At 49.2% G+C, this 15000-nt stretch overlaps 1 protein-coding gene across 13 annotated transcripts in view; it reads left to right on the top strand.

The window, feature by feature from the left end:
- Window positions 1–15000, top strand: part of baz2ba (bromodomain adjacent to zinc finger domain, 2Ba) — a 77310-nt gene that overhangs the window by 28210 nt on the left and 34100 nt on the right. For 11 of the 13 annotated variants that reach the window (XM_081710333.1, XM_035526553.2, XM_081710330.1 and 8 more), the window contains exon 3: window positions 13195–13350. In XM_081710333.1, coding sequence (XP_081566459.1) covers window positions 13197–13350 — 154 coding nt within the window. In that variant the 5' untranslated portion in view covers window positions 13195–13196. Of the gene's footprint in view, window positions 1–7959; window positions 8274–13194; window positions 13351–15000 lie in introns of those variants that run through there. The other 2 variants (XM_081710326.1, XM_081710335.1) reach the window with 2 other exon arrangements.

Below are 15000 nucleotides of genomic sequence, written 5' to 3' on the forward strand. Positions count from 1 at the left end.
TTATCGGGGGGGGGGGGGCGGAAAAGGCCTCCGTAGCGCCATCTACGTGCAAACGCTCCCATACCCTCCCGTGGCTCGAATCTGCCAGCCACATTTCCCTCCCCGGACTCAGACGGGCGAGCGGGAAAAGGTCCGGTAGGATGGCTAGGACAGCCGTACCACCGTTTAATGGCTTTTCCCGCTGAATGCCGAGTAGGTAAATCAGGCCATTTAATTTCCAGTAAAGGCTACGCAAAGTTCTGCACTGAGCTGGTCCACCAACTGCACGTCGGAATGCAGGAGGCCGGAGGGTCACGGGGTTACACGCCTCAAATCCTGGAAAACGGATGTGATGTTATGGGAAGTTATGGGAAGAGTCTGGATAGTTCGGTTCTTAAGTAGAAAATTATTCCCGTCTGAAAGAGGAAAGTGTCACAGGTTTGGAATAAGAGCACGTGCCCTCCTCTGCGCAACCTGTGTGAAACATGGAAACGGAAGGACAGTAATAACAGTGAAACTACACAGATGGGATTTTTGAAATGGAGAAACCGGTTCGTAGGATGATGCAGCGATGTGTGAGGGAGCTGCTAGTCTCTGTCTCTACTTCAGTTAATACACGAGCTGAGGGGAGGCGCTTGGGCTGAAGCGTCCAGTGTGTCCTCCTACAGAGGACATCTTGTCCAGAACATGCCCCTCTACAGAGGACGCCTTGTCCAGAACATGACCCTTTACAGAGGACATCTTGTCCAGAACATGCCCCTCTACAGAGGACGCCTTGTCCAGAACATGACCCTTTACAGGGGACATCTTGTCCAGAACATGACCCTCTACAGAGGACGCCTTGTCCAGAACATGCCCCTCTACAGAGGCGGGTCATAGCCGCTGGGCAGGGATGCGGGACACTGCAGGAAGTCCCATACTCACCACTGACTACTGTGTTCCCGCAGGACCTCCAGCCTGTGCAGGACTCTTTATTTGTCTTACACACTCTTTTTTTTTTTTAAACAAATGTAGGAGACAATGTGACTCCATTGTTTTGTCACGTTTGTTTGATTGTTTGTTCCTTTTAGCACAGGGGCCCAGAGCTCCCGCTCCACCTGTGGTCAGCTTTTTTCTTCAGCAGTCGACCAGAGAGAGAATGACCAATCTGTCTGTTAATCTTGCGTTATTAAAGATTTTTACAAAGCACAGAGTGTTCCAGCAGTTACAGGAGTAGTGTCCGTCTTTGGAGGGGTCAGCATTTTGTGTGAGTGTGGGGCGTGTAGGGTAACACATTCCAGGACTGGGTGCCCGGTCTTTATGCACTCTGCATCAGGCCCTTCTGCTACTACCGTCTTAAGAAGGAGAAGGGCATTGGGAGGATGGATCCTCGGTTTTGGCTGAGTGTTTGACCTAGATTGTGTGTGTGTGTGTGTGTGTGTGTGTGTGTGTTTTGTATCACCTCTGTGTTATCGTTGGGACTTGTGAGTCATTGGCTGTTAATCATTTCTCAGGCAAGCATGGTACATGCATACACACAGACACACACACACACACACACACACACACACACACACACACACACACACACACACTCTCTCTCTTTCTCTCCACACACACACGCTCTTTCTCTCCCCACACACACACACAAGCAGTGCTAGGATCAGCTGTGATTACTCAGGAATACACAAGACCGGTTTAATGAAGAGCATGTGTCCTGCCTGGGATTGGTCATTAGACTCTTGCCGTAAACATGCTGAAACAGGCCGACTGCACCATCAGTAGTTAATGACCAAACACACGGGCTTGGCCCGGCTGAACCAGGGAAAGATTTGTCACTTGCAGACAGACAGAAATACCTTGCAAATGCAGTTTAGCAACATTGTTTTTGGACATTTTTGGACAGTTTTCCATCTGTGTTTAATTATTCACGTTATTTATATAAATGATTTACATAATAATTTGCATAAATTCACACGAAGAGATTGGATGGATCTTAACACAATGCAGGTTTTTAAATGGCTGCTGGTATGGTATGCTGGCATGCGATGGAGGATGTACCTTAGAGGGGACTGTAGATTTTGATGGGACTTGTAGTCTTATTAATGCAGTCTTAGTGCTGGAGGTCATAGTGTCATAAGGATTGTAGTCTTTGTTCATATCTGTGCTGGAGTTTATAGTTTTAGTTATGAGTTTTAGTGTTTTTTGAGGTTGTAAATGTAGTTTTGGAGGTTAGGGGTTAGGGGTTAGGGACTAGGATTAGGGTTTTAGGTCTAGCACTTTATTTAGTCTAAGAGTTTGTGCGGGGGTTTGTGGTGAAGCGTCTCCTGGTAATTAAAAAGGCAGCTTTATAATTGATTAGGTTATGCTAATAAGGGTAGATAATATCACCTGTCTGTGTGCATGTGTGTGTGTGTCTGTGTGCATCTCAGTGACAGAGCAAAGATAGCAGGCCAGCCGCCATTTCAGACCACTGAAATCTGTTTTCTCTGTGTGTGTGTGTGTGTGTGTGTGTGTGTGTGTGTTTGGAGATCATACTCCAGCCGCCATTTCAGACTGCTCTGTTCTGCTCCTGAAATGTCAGAGCGACGTTCCCTGGACAAGATGCTGCCAAATGACAGCTGGCTGCTCACCTGCTGTGTGTGTGTGAGTGTGTGTGTGTGTGTGTGTGTGTGTGTGTGGCTGAATGTTTCTGACACTGTGCCTGACTGCTTTTTAAAGGCCTTTCAGTGCTGGTTAGACAGAGTACTCTACGATCATTCTACTTATTAGTTGACAAAGAGAGTGGAGTTTGGGTGGTGGTGTTTGGAATGGGGTGGAGTTTGGGGTGGTGGTTTTTTGGAGTGTGGTATCGTTTTGGGGGTGGTATTTGGAGTGTGGTATAGTTTTGGGGTGGTGTTTGGAGTGGGGTGTAGTTTTGGGGGTGGTGTTTGGAGTGGGGTGTAGTTTTGGGGGTGGTGTTTGGAGTGGGGTGGGGTTTTGGGGGTGGGTGTTTGGAGTGGGGTGTAGTTTTGGGGTGGGGTTTGGAGTGGGGTGGGGTTTGGGGGTGGTGTTTGGAGTGGGGTGTAGTTTTGGGGTGGGGTTTGGAGTGGGGTGGGGTTTTGGGGGTGGTGTTTGGAGTGGGCTGGAGTTTAGGGGTGGTGTTTGGAGTGGGGTGGAGTTTAGGGTGGTGGTGTTCAGATTAGGGTGTAGTTTTGGAAGTGGTGTTTGGAGTGGGTGTAGTTTTGGGGGTGGTGTTTGGAGTGGGGTGGGGTTTGGAGTGGGGTGGAGTTTTGGGGGTGGGGTTTGGAGTGGGGTGTAGTTTTGGGGGTGGTGTTTGGAGTGGGCTGGGGTTTTGGGGGTGGGGTTTGGAGTGGGTGGAGTTTCAGGTGGTGCAGTCACGCTGTGTTTGTCAGCTGAACCGAGCTGGACAGATCCTGTTTCCCTCCTCAGATCTCCTCACACACTGTGGATGACTCACGCGTCTCATCATCAGGGCTCTGTTTTCTACATCTGGGTCAGACACAAGCAGCATATCACTGACCAGGCCTCTCTACGCGTGGAACCACAAATGAGCAGTTTGCCCAATGGTAAATGATGATTCTAATTGTGTCATTAAGCTATCTAAGAAAAGCAAAAAGGGTTTGTTTATTTGTTTAAAGAGGATAAAAACAAAAGGCATGTTGGAGAAGAGAGAGAGTGAGAGAGAGAGAGGAGACAAACCCCGCAGGCTTTATTTAGCTACAACAAGTGAACACGAGCTCATTACACACAGTGTCTGAAGCTCGGGCAAACTGGAACGCTTCCTGTGCACCGCTACACACTTAATGTGATCTCTCTATCTGAGTGCACACATCTAGTTCCTAATAGATGCGCTCCGTCCTGTCTCCCAGGGATGAGACGATACACGCTGTACATTGCGATACCGGATGAGTAATTGTCTCGAGATCTAAACACATCTCTTATTTTGCCTTAGCACAGCCTGCGTACCACGTCCCTCCATTTTCCTATTGATGGCACCTATAGATCCTACAGCTGTATGGGCTGTAAACAGCCACCAGGAGGCGCCGATCACCCTCCCGTCTCAAAGCCGGAGCGGGCGGGGTACGTCCGAACAGTTGTTCGATGACGCTAGCGTGGCGGTGTTAATGGATGCTGTTAGTTTGGGTCTCCCGGCGCGGTCCTACCGAGTCCCACGTCTGCGCCAGGTCCCTGTGGGCTGCCGGGTGGGGTCTCGGTCCCGGGACGCGCCGGTCGCCTCGTGGTCCTTGTACGGGAGGGCAGCGTTGGTGGAGGCGACCTCGTCTGACCCTCGCGGTGCCGCCGTGATCATTAGAGCAGCTCCGCCCCCCCGCTGCTTCCACATCACGCCTTCTGTTTCTCCACTCATCTCTTCTCCTAGCTCATCATCCTCCTCTCTCTCTCTCTCCCTCTCCCTATCTGTCTCTTTTGCGTTCTCTCTGTCCGTCTCTCACTCTGGCTGATGCAAACACGCCTGCTGGTCTGTAATGCTGTTTTCTGTCCCTACCCCACGTTGACTTCTCATGGCCTCAGAACACCCCCCCCCCCCCCCCCCCCCCCCCCGACACACACACACACACACAGAACCCCCCACGGCATCATCTGGTCATAAAATTCCGGAACGTGTCCAGTTTGGCCTGGCGCCGAATGCTCCCAACTCTCCTGACATGTACCCACTGCGTGATGGGCAGGCCCGACTGGGGTGACCCTGCGCTGACCCCGGCTGCACAGGAGCGATCTGAGATCGGGTCGGATTATATGAGGTTAAGCAGCCTTTTGTTTTAAGGACTGAGCACAAGGCCGGGGTTTAATCCCACAGTCGGTGACCGCACGCAAACGTCCCGGCGTCCGCTGAGGCGTGTGTGTGACGCGTTTCATGGACCAGGGTTGTGCCCAAGCGGGTCGTTAAGAAGGAGGGCTCGTGTTTCCACAGACTGCTCTGAAGTCTGCCAAAAGACCCACGTGACCCGAATGTCTGTTTAGGGTGAGTTGTGTTATAGTAATGATGATGAGCTTTAATTATCGGACGCTGGGGGAGGAAGGATGAGGAGGAGGAAGGGGTGTGTGTGTGTGTGTCGGGCGGGGGGGGGGGGGTGAAGAAAGGGGGGGTGTTAGTATAAAATTAGACAGTGGGGTTAGTGTGGGCTGGCCCTGAGGGCAGGTCGGCTCATTTGTGAAGTGTGTGCATGTGTGTGTGTGTGTGTGTGTGTGTGTGTGTGTGTGTGTGTGTGTGTGAGAGAGAGAGAAAGAGAGAGAGAGAGAGAGGGAAGGAGGAAGACCTTTACCCAGCCTCACAGTTCCTGTTTAATTTGTAACACTCACACATACACACACACACACACATACCTGCACACACACACTCTGTGTCTCTGTCTCTCTCTCTCTCGCTCTCTCTCGTACCTGCACACAGCAAAAGACAGAGAGAGAGCGAGAGCGAGAGAGAGAGAGAGAGAGAGAAACTATAAACAACGCTGATTATTTACATGTTGATCAGTGCGCCACACGTTTCCTGACTCTGTCACTGTGTGTGGCTTGGGGGGGTATTTTAAAACTGAGCTTTATTTAACACCTGCAAAATGTTACGTTTACTTCAACTCTGTTAATTATCACTTAAAGTATCAGCTTAAAGCCCCTTTTCTCAAACATGTCCCCCCCAAAATGTATTACACAATGACATTAAATATATTACACGATGACATTAAATATATTACCCGATGACATTAGCTGTGTTCCGTTATGACGCTACACTCTGGATTAAGGAGGCTGTGGTGAGATGTGGTGAGATGTCTTTTATGGAGAATTGGGTTTTGGTTTTGCTTCACAGGGCCAATTTCCTTACCATCAGAAAAAGACTCTAATAACATAGTGCTTATTTGCTGTGTGAGGTGTGTGTGTGTGTGTGTGTGTGTGTGTGTGTGTGAGTGTGAGTGTGAGTGTGTGTGTGTGTGTGTGTGTGTGTGTGTGTGTAGTAGTCTTTTTCTGTTTTTGAAGATGGTTTCTCTTTTGTTTTGCCCTTTACTTACATGTCATCTACATAATGCACATCAGAGTGACAGACCCTGCTAACCCCCCCCACACACACATACACACACACCACACACACACACACACAGTTCACACACAAGTTTGCACACACACACACACACACACACACACACACAGATCACACAGTTCACACACACACAGTTTACACAGTTCACACACACACAGTTCAGTTTACACACACACACACACACAGTTCACACACACACACACACACACACCCTTCACACACAGTTCACACACACACAGTTCACACACACACACACACACACACACACACACACACACACACACACACTTTCCTGTCTCTTTTACAGTGTTCTCCTCTTGCCGTTTGTCTCTATCACAAAGTTTCCATCTCACGTACACACATGGTTTCTCTCTCTCACACAAACACACACTGTCTCTCTCAGTTTCTGTCACAAACCGTTTCAGTTTGTCTCTCACACACACATACACACACATTTTTTATTACACACTACAATCTCTCTTCTTTTAGCATGTTGGTAATATAATTGAAAATTCATCTCTGATTTTGCAGTTATCGTCATAATCCCCGCAATGAATAATACAATTATTCAAAATTCCAGTGTGTAACTTATTAATTGCATTCTTGACTCTCCCGCTCCCTCCCTCTCTCCCTTCCTCCCTCTCTCTCCCTCTCCCTCTCTCTCTCCCTTCCTCCTTCGCTCCCTCCCTCCCTCTCTCTCCCTCCCTCTCTCCCTTCCTCCTTCGCTCCCTCCCTCCTTCGCTCCCTCCCTCCCTCTCTCTCTCCCTCCCTCTCTCCCTTCCTCCTTCGCTCCCTCCCTCCCTCTCTTTCCCTCCCTCCCTCGTTCTCTTTATTTCATTCTTCTTTAACTCTGCTGGTCAGGTTGATTTTATTTCTCACTTCAGTCTCCTTGTGGATATATCCAGTGATTCTCATGTCATTTCACTGAAATTCAGGCTAGATAGGGTCAGAGTCCCAATAGCACACACACACACACACACACACACACACACGCGCGCGCGTTTATTTGAGCGTGTCTGTGAGTGTATGTACCCTTCAGCACAGCATCGTTCTTTTCTTCTCTGGTCGTGTGTCCTGAGAGTTATGACTGGCACGACACGATCTGACACCGTTACCACGAATGCTAACGTGGTGTGTGTTGTGTGTGTGGAGTGTGTGTAGTGACGCTGTCTGCACTACCGACTGCTCCAGATTCGATATGTCACCGCGCCCTCGTGACCCCTCGGATCGGTCGCTCCGCCGGTCCTTGTGAACGCCCCCACCCCCTCCGATCCGACGCCCGTTCCTGTCAAGTTCGCGCATGCACGTTCCCGTCTGGAAAGGCCTGCGGGCTTCTGTTCCCGCTGACAGAGGGAAAGAATTCCCTGTTCGGCCTGGATCCTGAACTGTCCCTCTAACTCATTTTTAGGATGATCAGGAATAGCTAATGCTGTTGATGTGGCCTGGGGGGGAGAGAGAGCAGAGCAGCCCGTCAGTGATGGGGGGCTTAACAAGACGGAAAGTGATTAAAATGTGTGTAATATAGAGTAATAAGTGTAATTATCTCTCTGTCTTTCCCATGCCTGCTCTGGAACACGTATTGGCATGGGTAGGTGTGTGTGTGTGTTTCATGTGCAAGCAGTTGTGTGTGGCCCGGCAGAACATTTTGGTTTAATTGAGACAATACAGTCACGGGGACACTTAGCTCATGTCTCTCTCTCTCTCTCTCTCTCTCTCTCTCTCTCTCTCTCTCTCACATACACACACACTCACACAGTTCTCTCTGTAATGGAGTGTCTAAATATATCTGGTTTTGGCCGGATCTGAACGTGCTGCTGCCTCCGGAGTGAATAAGAAATGGGCTTCACTAAAGGACAGCGAAGAATACCAGATTCATCAGGGCTGGCCTCTCTCTCTCTCTCTCTCTCTCTCTCTCCCCCCATTCCTTCTCATTCTGATTCTCTGTTCAGATCTAATGATTGCGAGTACCTTGGAGAATGAGGGAGGTGACATAGCAAAGGCCTCTGAACACACCAGCCGATATCCTCAATGACGTTATTAGACTGTCTGTGGAAGCCACACCGATGACCTGTTAAGCCCGACCGCGTAACACTTCTATACCGAGTCCTGCTCCGGCCAGCAGGAGGCAGCGCTCGGAAACACTTCAGAGTGGAATTCTGCCAGCGTCGGGATTTTAGCCGGGATGGAAGTGAGGCTTCGTTGAGCAGGTCCAGGGCAGGCGGCCTATAACATAGGCCTGGTTGAACACTTCTGCCCCTTTACTGTAGGTTTACTGTGTGTGTGTGTGCTGGGTGGGTGGGTGTGAGGCAAGTGTGGTGTGTGGAGGTTATAGCGAGTGTGTTTGTGTGGCATGTGGCAGTTGTGTGTGTGTGTGTGTGATGTGTCATGTACACTTGACTTGTGGCCCCTCACACTGTGTGTTTGTGTGAGTCTGTCATGGTCAGCCTTTTTGGAATGTACACGTGTTTCTCTCCAACTCTATAAAAGCATGTGTGTGTGTCACGGTGTGACACACAGCTTTTGGAATGTGTGTGTGACACACTTCAGTCCTCTGTGGTGTCTGTGAATCCAGGGGGTTGAAAACCAGCCCCACATTTAGGCTGAGAATCTGCTCTATTCACTTGTCTCCTGCAGAGCCCTCTCTCTCTCTCTCTCTCTCTCTCTCTCTCTCTCTCTCCCCCCCCCCTTCTCTCTCTCTCCTTCCCTCTGTCTATCTATCTATCTCACATGCACACATATGCAGAGAATCTTTCCCCTTCACTTAAACTGAAACAAAACAAGATCTGTGTTTTTCTACAATGGAGGAAGAAAATAAGAAAAGTGATTATGTCAAAGAATGACAAATCACTCACACACACACACACACACACACACACACACACACACACACACACCATACTGGCTAAAACTTGGTTCTATTTGTTAATGACTTTTCAATGTATGTTTAGATATGAGCTAGAAAAACACGTTTCATGTGACAGCTGTGTGGTGTACAGTTGGGTTTGTGAGGGGATTACAACACTAGGCAGACTGTAAATATTCCTGATAGGAGTGTGTATTGGTGAGGGTGTGTGTGTGTGTGTGATCGTCCAGGCAGCCTGCACCTCTGTGTGGATCTGCAGACGTGGTAACACAGGCCCAAAGAGCAGCTCCCAGCTGGGTGACCCACGTATCCCAGCATACACTGCACTGCCATCTGTCACAGGCCCTTTGTTTGGGTGTGGGTTGAGCTTCTCAGTGTCTGGTTACTCATAACACACATGTATGCACACACACGCATGCACGTACGCACGCGCACAGACACACACACAGACACACACACACAACCACTCTGAATCACAGACTTTCCCGCCGTGTGTATAATTGTTTAGGTGTGTTAGTTGTTAGGTGTGTTGCATCAGCAACAAGCTCACGTGTACTGTGGAGGTTATTTATATATTTTTCAAAATTGCTGCATATTCTGACGGCCATGTCACTGCCGAAAGAAATAAAACACACACACAGCACCTCTCTGCTATTAGCTCACTGTCAATGGCACAGAAATCGCTATTAGCACTTGGACCTTGCACACTGCCATGGTCAAAGGATCCTCGACATTACACTCCAGTGCCCTCTCACTCACAGCCGAGACAGGTAAAGAGAAAACAGCGAATAGCACGTTTCAGCGTAAAAGCCACAGCGCACACAACGTCATGTTTTCTCTCCTTCGATTTTCTGTCTTTTTTTTTGCCCCCCGCTGGGTTTACAGACTGATGATTTAACACCGGGATGAGTGCTCTTCTTTCTCTCTCTCTGCGTCTGTTCCCTGCCTGTCCGTCTCCGTCTCCGTCTGTTCCCCCAACCTCCACCTCCTCGTTCTCCGGCGTGGCTGCCAGTGTCACCAAGCAACTGCGCGCGCGGGGCGACGGGCGAAGCCATCTCACGCTCGAGGAGAGCCGCCCCAACCAATGGCGTCACAGCGCTGCTGTGGCCAATGGAAGAGGCAGAAGGGTCAGCGCGCGCTCCATCCACGATCTCACGCCCGTGCCAGTTCTTGGTGCGCCGCGCGCGTGCGCGCGCGCCAAATCACACTCCTCGCGCTCGATATCGCACCGCACGTACTGTACACGCTCGTGCGGTGTCAAGGCTCGAGCCTCGGCTGGTGGTTAGGTCTTTCTTGCATTCGCGTCGCCTGCGCCGGAGAGAGAGAGAGAGAGAGAGAGAGAGAGAGAGAGAGAGAGAGAGAGAGAGAGAGGCTAGCACTGGTCATCTGTTACCGCGGAACGTCACGGTGAGACGCATGGGTCACATCTATATGCACACTAACACACAGAGTGCAATATGCTCCCCCCCCAAAGCACGCGCATACGCAAACATTACCATTATCTCCAGAAAAGAACAGACGATGTCGTTGAGACCATGTTATTTGTAGGGTGGAACATTCAGAGTCTCGTTACCTGTCCAGGTTGCGTCTACCAGGTGTCTACTTTTCCACGCAGGACGGACTGCGCATGTCCCATAAAGCACCGTGATTTTGCACATGATTTTCTTCATGCGTGGGGTCCGGCGCTGCCTTCAAGGACTCCTTGGAAATGCCCGTTCACTAGTTCGGAGATCGTAACCGCGAGATGCTATGGGTTCAGAACACCATGAAAAAGCTGCTTTTGTTTTTACTCGTGTTTTCATCAAAAACTGGAAGTATTATTTTATACTGAACCAGGTGAATGAATGTACATAAATAACACAGGCATATCTGTGCACAGAATCAATATATGTGCACGAGGCAACTCTTCGTGGGTTCTGGTTAGCTTTGATGCTATGCCTCGTCAGCGTGAGTGCAGGTTGCGCACAAAAATGCATGCAAGCTTGAACTGCAGTGAGCACGCAAAAGCACCGCTTAACGCCTGTACCGCACACATAACGGCAGCCGCTTGACGTGTTACCGACCCGACGCCGACTCGGGAAACGCGACGTCGTGGTGGCGTTCGTGTGCGCTCATATTTCCGGGCGGGAGCGGACGGTGCTCTCGCCGTTCTGGCGGCCGCCTTCACCAAGTCCAATTAATTACGCAGCTCGCGGAGATTACAGCGCGCGCCTTCCAGTGCCACCGTGGAAGACTGCTAATTACTTATAAAAATCAGACTAATTCTGATGCTAAACCCGTTTTAATTTCTGATAATTAACTCAGGATTGGATCCTTAAACACCCAGGCATACCGTTATTGTGGTAATCATGAATTATTTGGAAGCCCTGGTCTATTAGTGTTTATATTAACTGTAATCATGCTAAGTGATTGGTTGGCGAAAGGTAAACTGTATTTAACGCCTGTCCGTCTCCGGCGTTGCCATGGAAACGCTCATCCGAGCAGGACCACGCTCCAACATCTTTGATCACGCGTCATTATTGTTTCTCTTTCTGTGATTAAATATTTGACGAGCTTGTGTGCGTGCGTGCGTGTGTGCGCGCGTGTACTGGGAATAGCGGCATCCGTTTGCGCGGTAGTTCATCCGCTGTTTTTATTTATTTTGGGGGGCGTTTCCGCTTACACTGAAATTTCTTTGTGATTTAAAGGTTCATGTCAATAAATAATATCAGAGGCGTTCTGACAGAACAGTTGGTTCAGAAGAAGCTCAGAGGATATGTGATAAAGGTGAGGCTCGCATGGAGAAGAATTTTATCTCGTATGTTTTCCTGGGGCCAGTGGCCAGTGAAATCAGAACGAACGCTTTATTGGACTTGTTTTCAGTTTTAAGGAACTAACAGGGTTGCGACCTTTAGGGGAGGGACAGATTGTGAGAGAAATTGTTCAGTGACATGAAAACAGGAGGGAGAAAGACAAGAGGAGGAGTAATGCAGCAGGACGTGTGTGTGTGTGTGCGTGCGTGCGTGCGTGCGTGCGTGCGTGCGTGCGTGTGTGTGTGTGTGTGTGTGTGTGTGTGTGTGTGTGTGTGTGTGTGTGTGTGTGTGTGTGCCTGATAGTCCATCAGTATGGCTCATGGGTGAGGATTGTTAGTTGATATTCTGTGGACGCCTCCATCTCTGACACCTAATTGTGTGTGTGTGTGTGTGTGTGTGTGTGTGTGAGAGTGTGTGTGCATGTATTGCGTCTCTTAGGGGTGAGACCAACCAAACACAGGACGTAACGTGCATGTGCGTGCTGTGTGTGTGTGTGTGTGTGTGTGTGTGTGTGTGTGTGTGTGTGTGTGTGTGTGTGCGCGTGCAGAGAGCAGAGCAGCTCAGGGGACAGGCGGAGAGTGTTGATGTGTAATGATACAATAACAAAGCGTCGCTGTAGAACGGCACGCAGGGCACTTTCAGAAGAACCTCAGAGTGGGATTAGTGTCTGCTCTGGCACCACGGCAACCAGAGAACACCAATCAGACAACAGATCACACACACTGGCCTCACAGGCGTGTGGAGACACACGGTTCTCCAAAAATGAGCTCTGTATTATCCACAACATACAGGCTGAGGTGTTTAGATCACGAAAAGGTGTGCGTGTGTGTGTGCGTGTGTGTGTGCGTGTGCGTGTGCTTGTGTGTGTGTGCACAGGCACACACATTTATCTCTTCAAGCAGTGGAATCTGTACTGAAACAGTTACAGGCATAATTTGCCTGTTAAGCACATCACCACAGTAAGGCTGCTTTATTTTACACCGTGTAAAAAGGGCTATGAACAGTCTCGTAAATCAAAGTGCAACATGCTCATGTGTCAGGAAAGTGGTTTGTGTGTGTGTGTGTGTATGTGAATGTGGAGTGGTTATCCAGTGTGCTGCCACATTTAATTCCTGAGTGTAATTTCCACTGTGTGTGTGTGTGTGTGTGTGTGTGTGTGTGTGTGTGTGTGTGTGTGTATGCGTGCCTGGACCTCTGACTCTTCTGCTGAAGCCTGTCTCTAAAATAAATGAAATCTTAAACTGACAAGGAGAACAATCTGTGCTGTGCCTTCTGTTCAAGTCTGCCTTTAACACATGGTCAGGGAAGAGGATGTGATCAGTGTGTGTGTGTGTGTGTGTGTGTGTGTGTGTGTGGGTGTGGGTGGGTTGTACAGAGTGACTATTGACTGGTTTTAAATAAGTATGTTGTTTAGGGTAAGTGAGATGAGTAAGGGAGAGTGGCAGAGTGTGTGTGTGTGTGTGTGTGTGTGTGTGTGTGTGTGTGTGTGTGCACACGTCACTGCTAACTGCTCCGATTGTGTTTGGCAGATATGGAGTCTGGAGAGCGGCTGGCCTCACCTTCATCCACCCCGGTCTCCCTGCACACCACTGCGTCTTCATCATCAACCTCTTCCTCAGCGTCCCCAGCCTCCAACACCAAGAGCAGCCTCAACCACGTAGCTGCTGCCTCACTCACCGCCTGTGGTAGGAGCGCGCGCACACACACACGCGCGCACACACACACACTCTCACACACACGCGTGCACAACTTCACATTCACAAAGACATATACTGACAACTGCACTGAAACACACACAAGCACGTGTCTGTCCGCTCACGTGCGCCCAGCACGTGTCCTTTGCTTCTTCTTACCCCGAGCGCCAGAGCTGCGCGAGCTCGCGCTCCGTCCCACGCCCCGCTCCCACGGCGCCTTCTCGTCCCCGGACTCGGGTGGGCCGTTCTGCCTGACCCCAGCCGCGGCTGCAGCTCCTGGACCCCGAGAGCGGTCCCAGGCCTGCTGTCGGCACAGCGGATAAGGCTCTGGCTGGCTTCTGCCATAATTACCGTGTTATTGTGGAACATGTGAAAACACCTTTTCTCCCAGCTATGGTTTAACGCTCACAGCTTTGCCTGCAAATTGAAAAGCTTCTGCATTAATGAGGCTCAGACAGTTAAACAGCTCTTACAAAAACTGCTGTTTCCTGCTCACTGTTTGTCTCTGTGTCTTTTGTCATCTGTATGTTTCTTCTTTACTTCCATTGTCTTCCTTCCTGTCTGTTTATCTATCTATCCATCTGTCTGTCTTATCCATCTGTCTGTCTGTCTATATAGCTACCTACATTATCTTTCTATCTGTTTATACGTCTGTCTATCAACCTATGTATCTGTCCAAACCTCAATGTTTCTGTGTGTTTTTCTGTATCGGTGTGTTTATTTATCAGTGTATCTGAGCGCTAAACCCCCTGTCTGTGTTCCTTGTCTTCCCTTAAATACTGGGGAACACCTGGCTGTTCTCAAACTGTCTTTGTTAAATAAACATGTTTTCTTTGTTGGTTGGCCGAAACGTAACACATTGGAGCCATGTCTATTTTGAGAGGAACATTATCACACATATAAATATTTGTGACAACAACAATGAAATTATGCATTAAAAACTCTTACCAGCTGTAATTTCTATCTATCTATCTATCTATCTATCTATCTATCTATCTATCTATCTATCTATCTATCTATCTATCTATCTATCTATCTATCTATCTATCTATCTATCTGTATGTCTGTCTGTCTGTCTGTCTGTCTGTCTGTCTGTCTGTCTGTCTGTCTGTCTGTCGATCGGTCTGTCTGTCTGTCTGTCTGTCTATCTGTCGATCGGTCTGTCTGTCTGTCTGTCTGTCTGTCTGTCTGTCTGTCTGTCTGTCTATCTATCTGTCTGTCTGTCTGTCTGTCTGCCTGTCTGTCTGTCTCTATCTGCCTGTCTGTGTGTCGTATCTGTGTGTCTGTGCTGAGTCTGTATTCCTCCAGGCTGTTACGGGAATGACCACTTAAGAGTATGACAGCTGCTGTCAGCCACAGTGTCCTGGCTGTAATGTATTCTCTGTCTTCTGCAGAACCCTGCACTCTTCATGTTGATCCTGTGAGCTCCTATTAGAGGCGCATATCTGTCCAGTCTGTATCTGTGAGTGTGTGCGCGCGCACGTGTGTGTGTATGTGTGCGTGTGTATACAGATTTAAATGTCAGCAGTGTGTGTTTATGTGTGTCTGTGGATGTGCACATGTTTGTGTATGTGTGCTTGTGTGTGTGAATCTGTATGTCTATGTGTGTGTGTGTGTATATATGCATTGGTGTGGGAGTGT

The sequence above is a fragment of the Electrophorus electricus genome, chromosome 3 (genome assembly GCF_041902795.1).
Source record: "Electrophorus electricus isolate QZ-2024a chromosome 3, ASM4190279v1, whole genome shotgun sequence".
NCBI classification, from domain to species: domain Eukaryota; kingdom Metazoa; phylum Chordata; class Actinopteri; order Gymnotiformes; family Gymnotidae; genus Electrophorus; species Electrophorus electricus.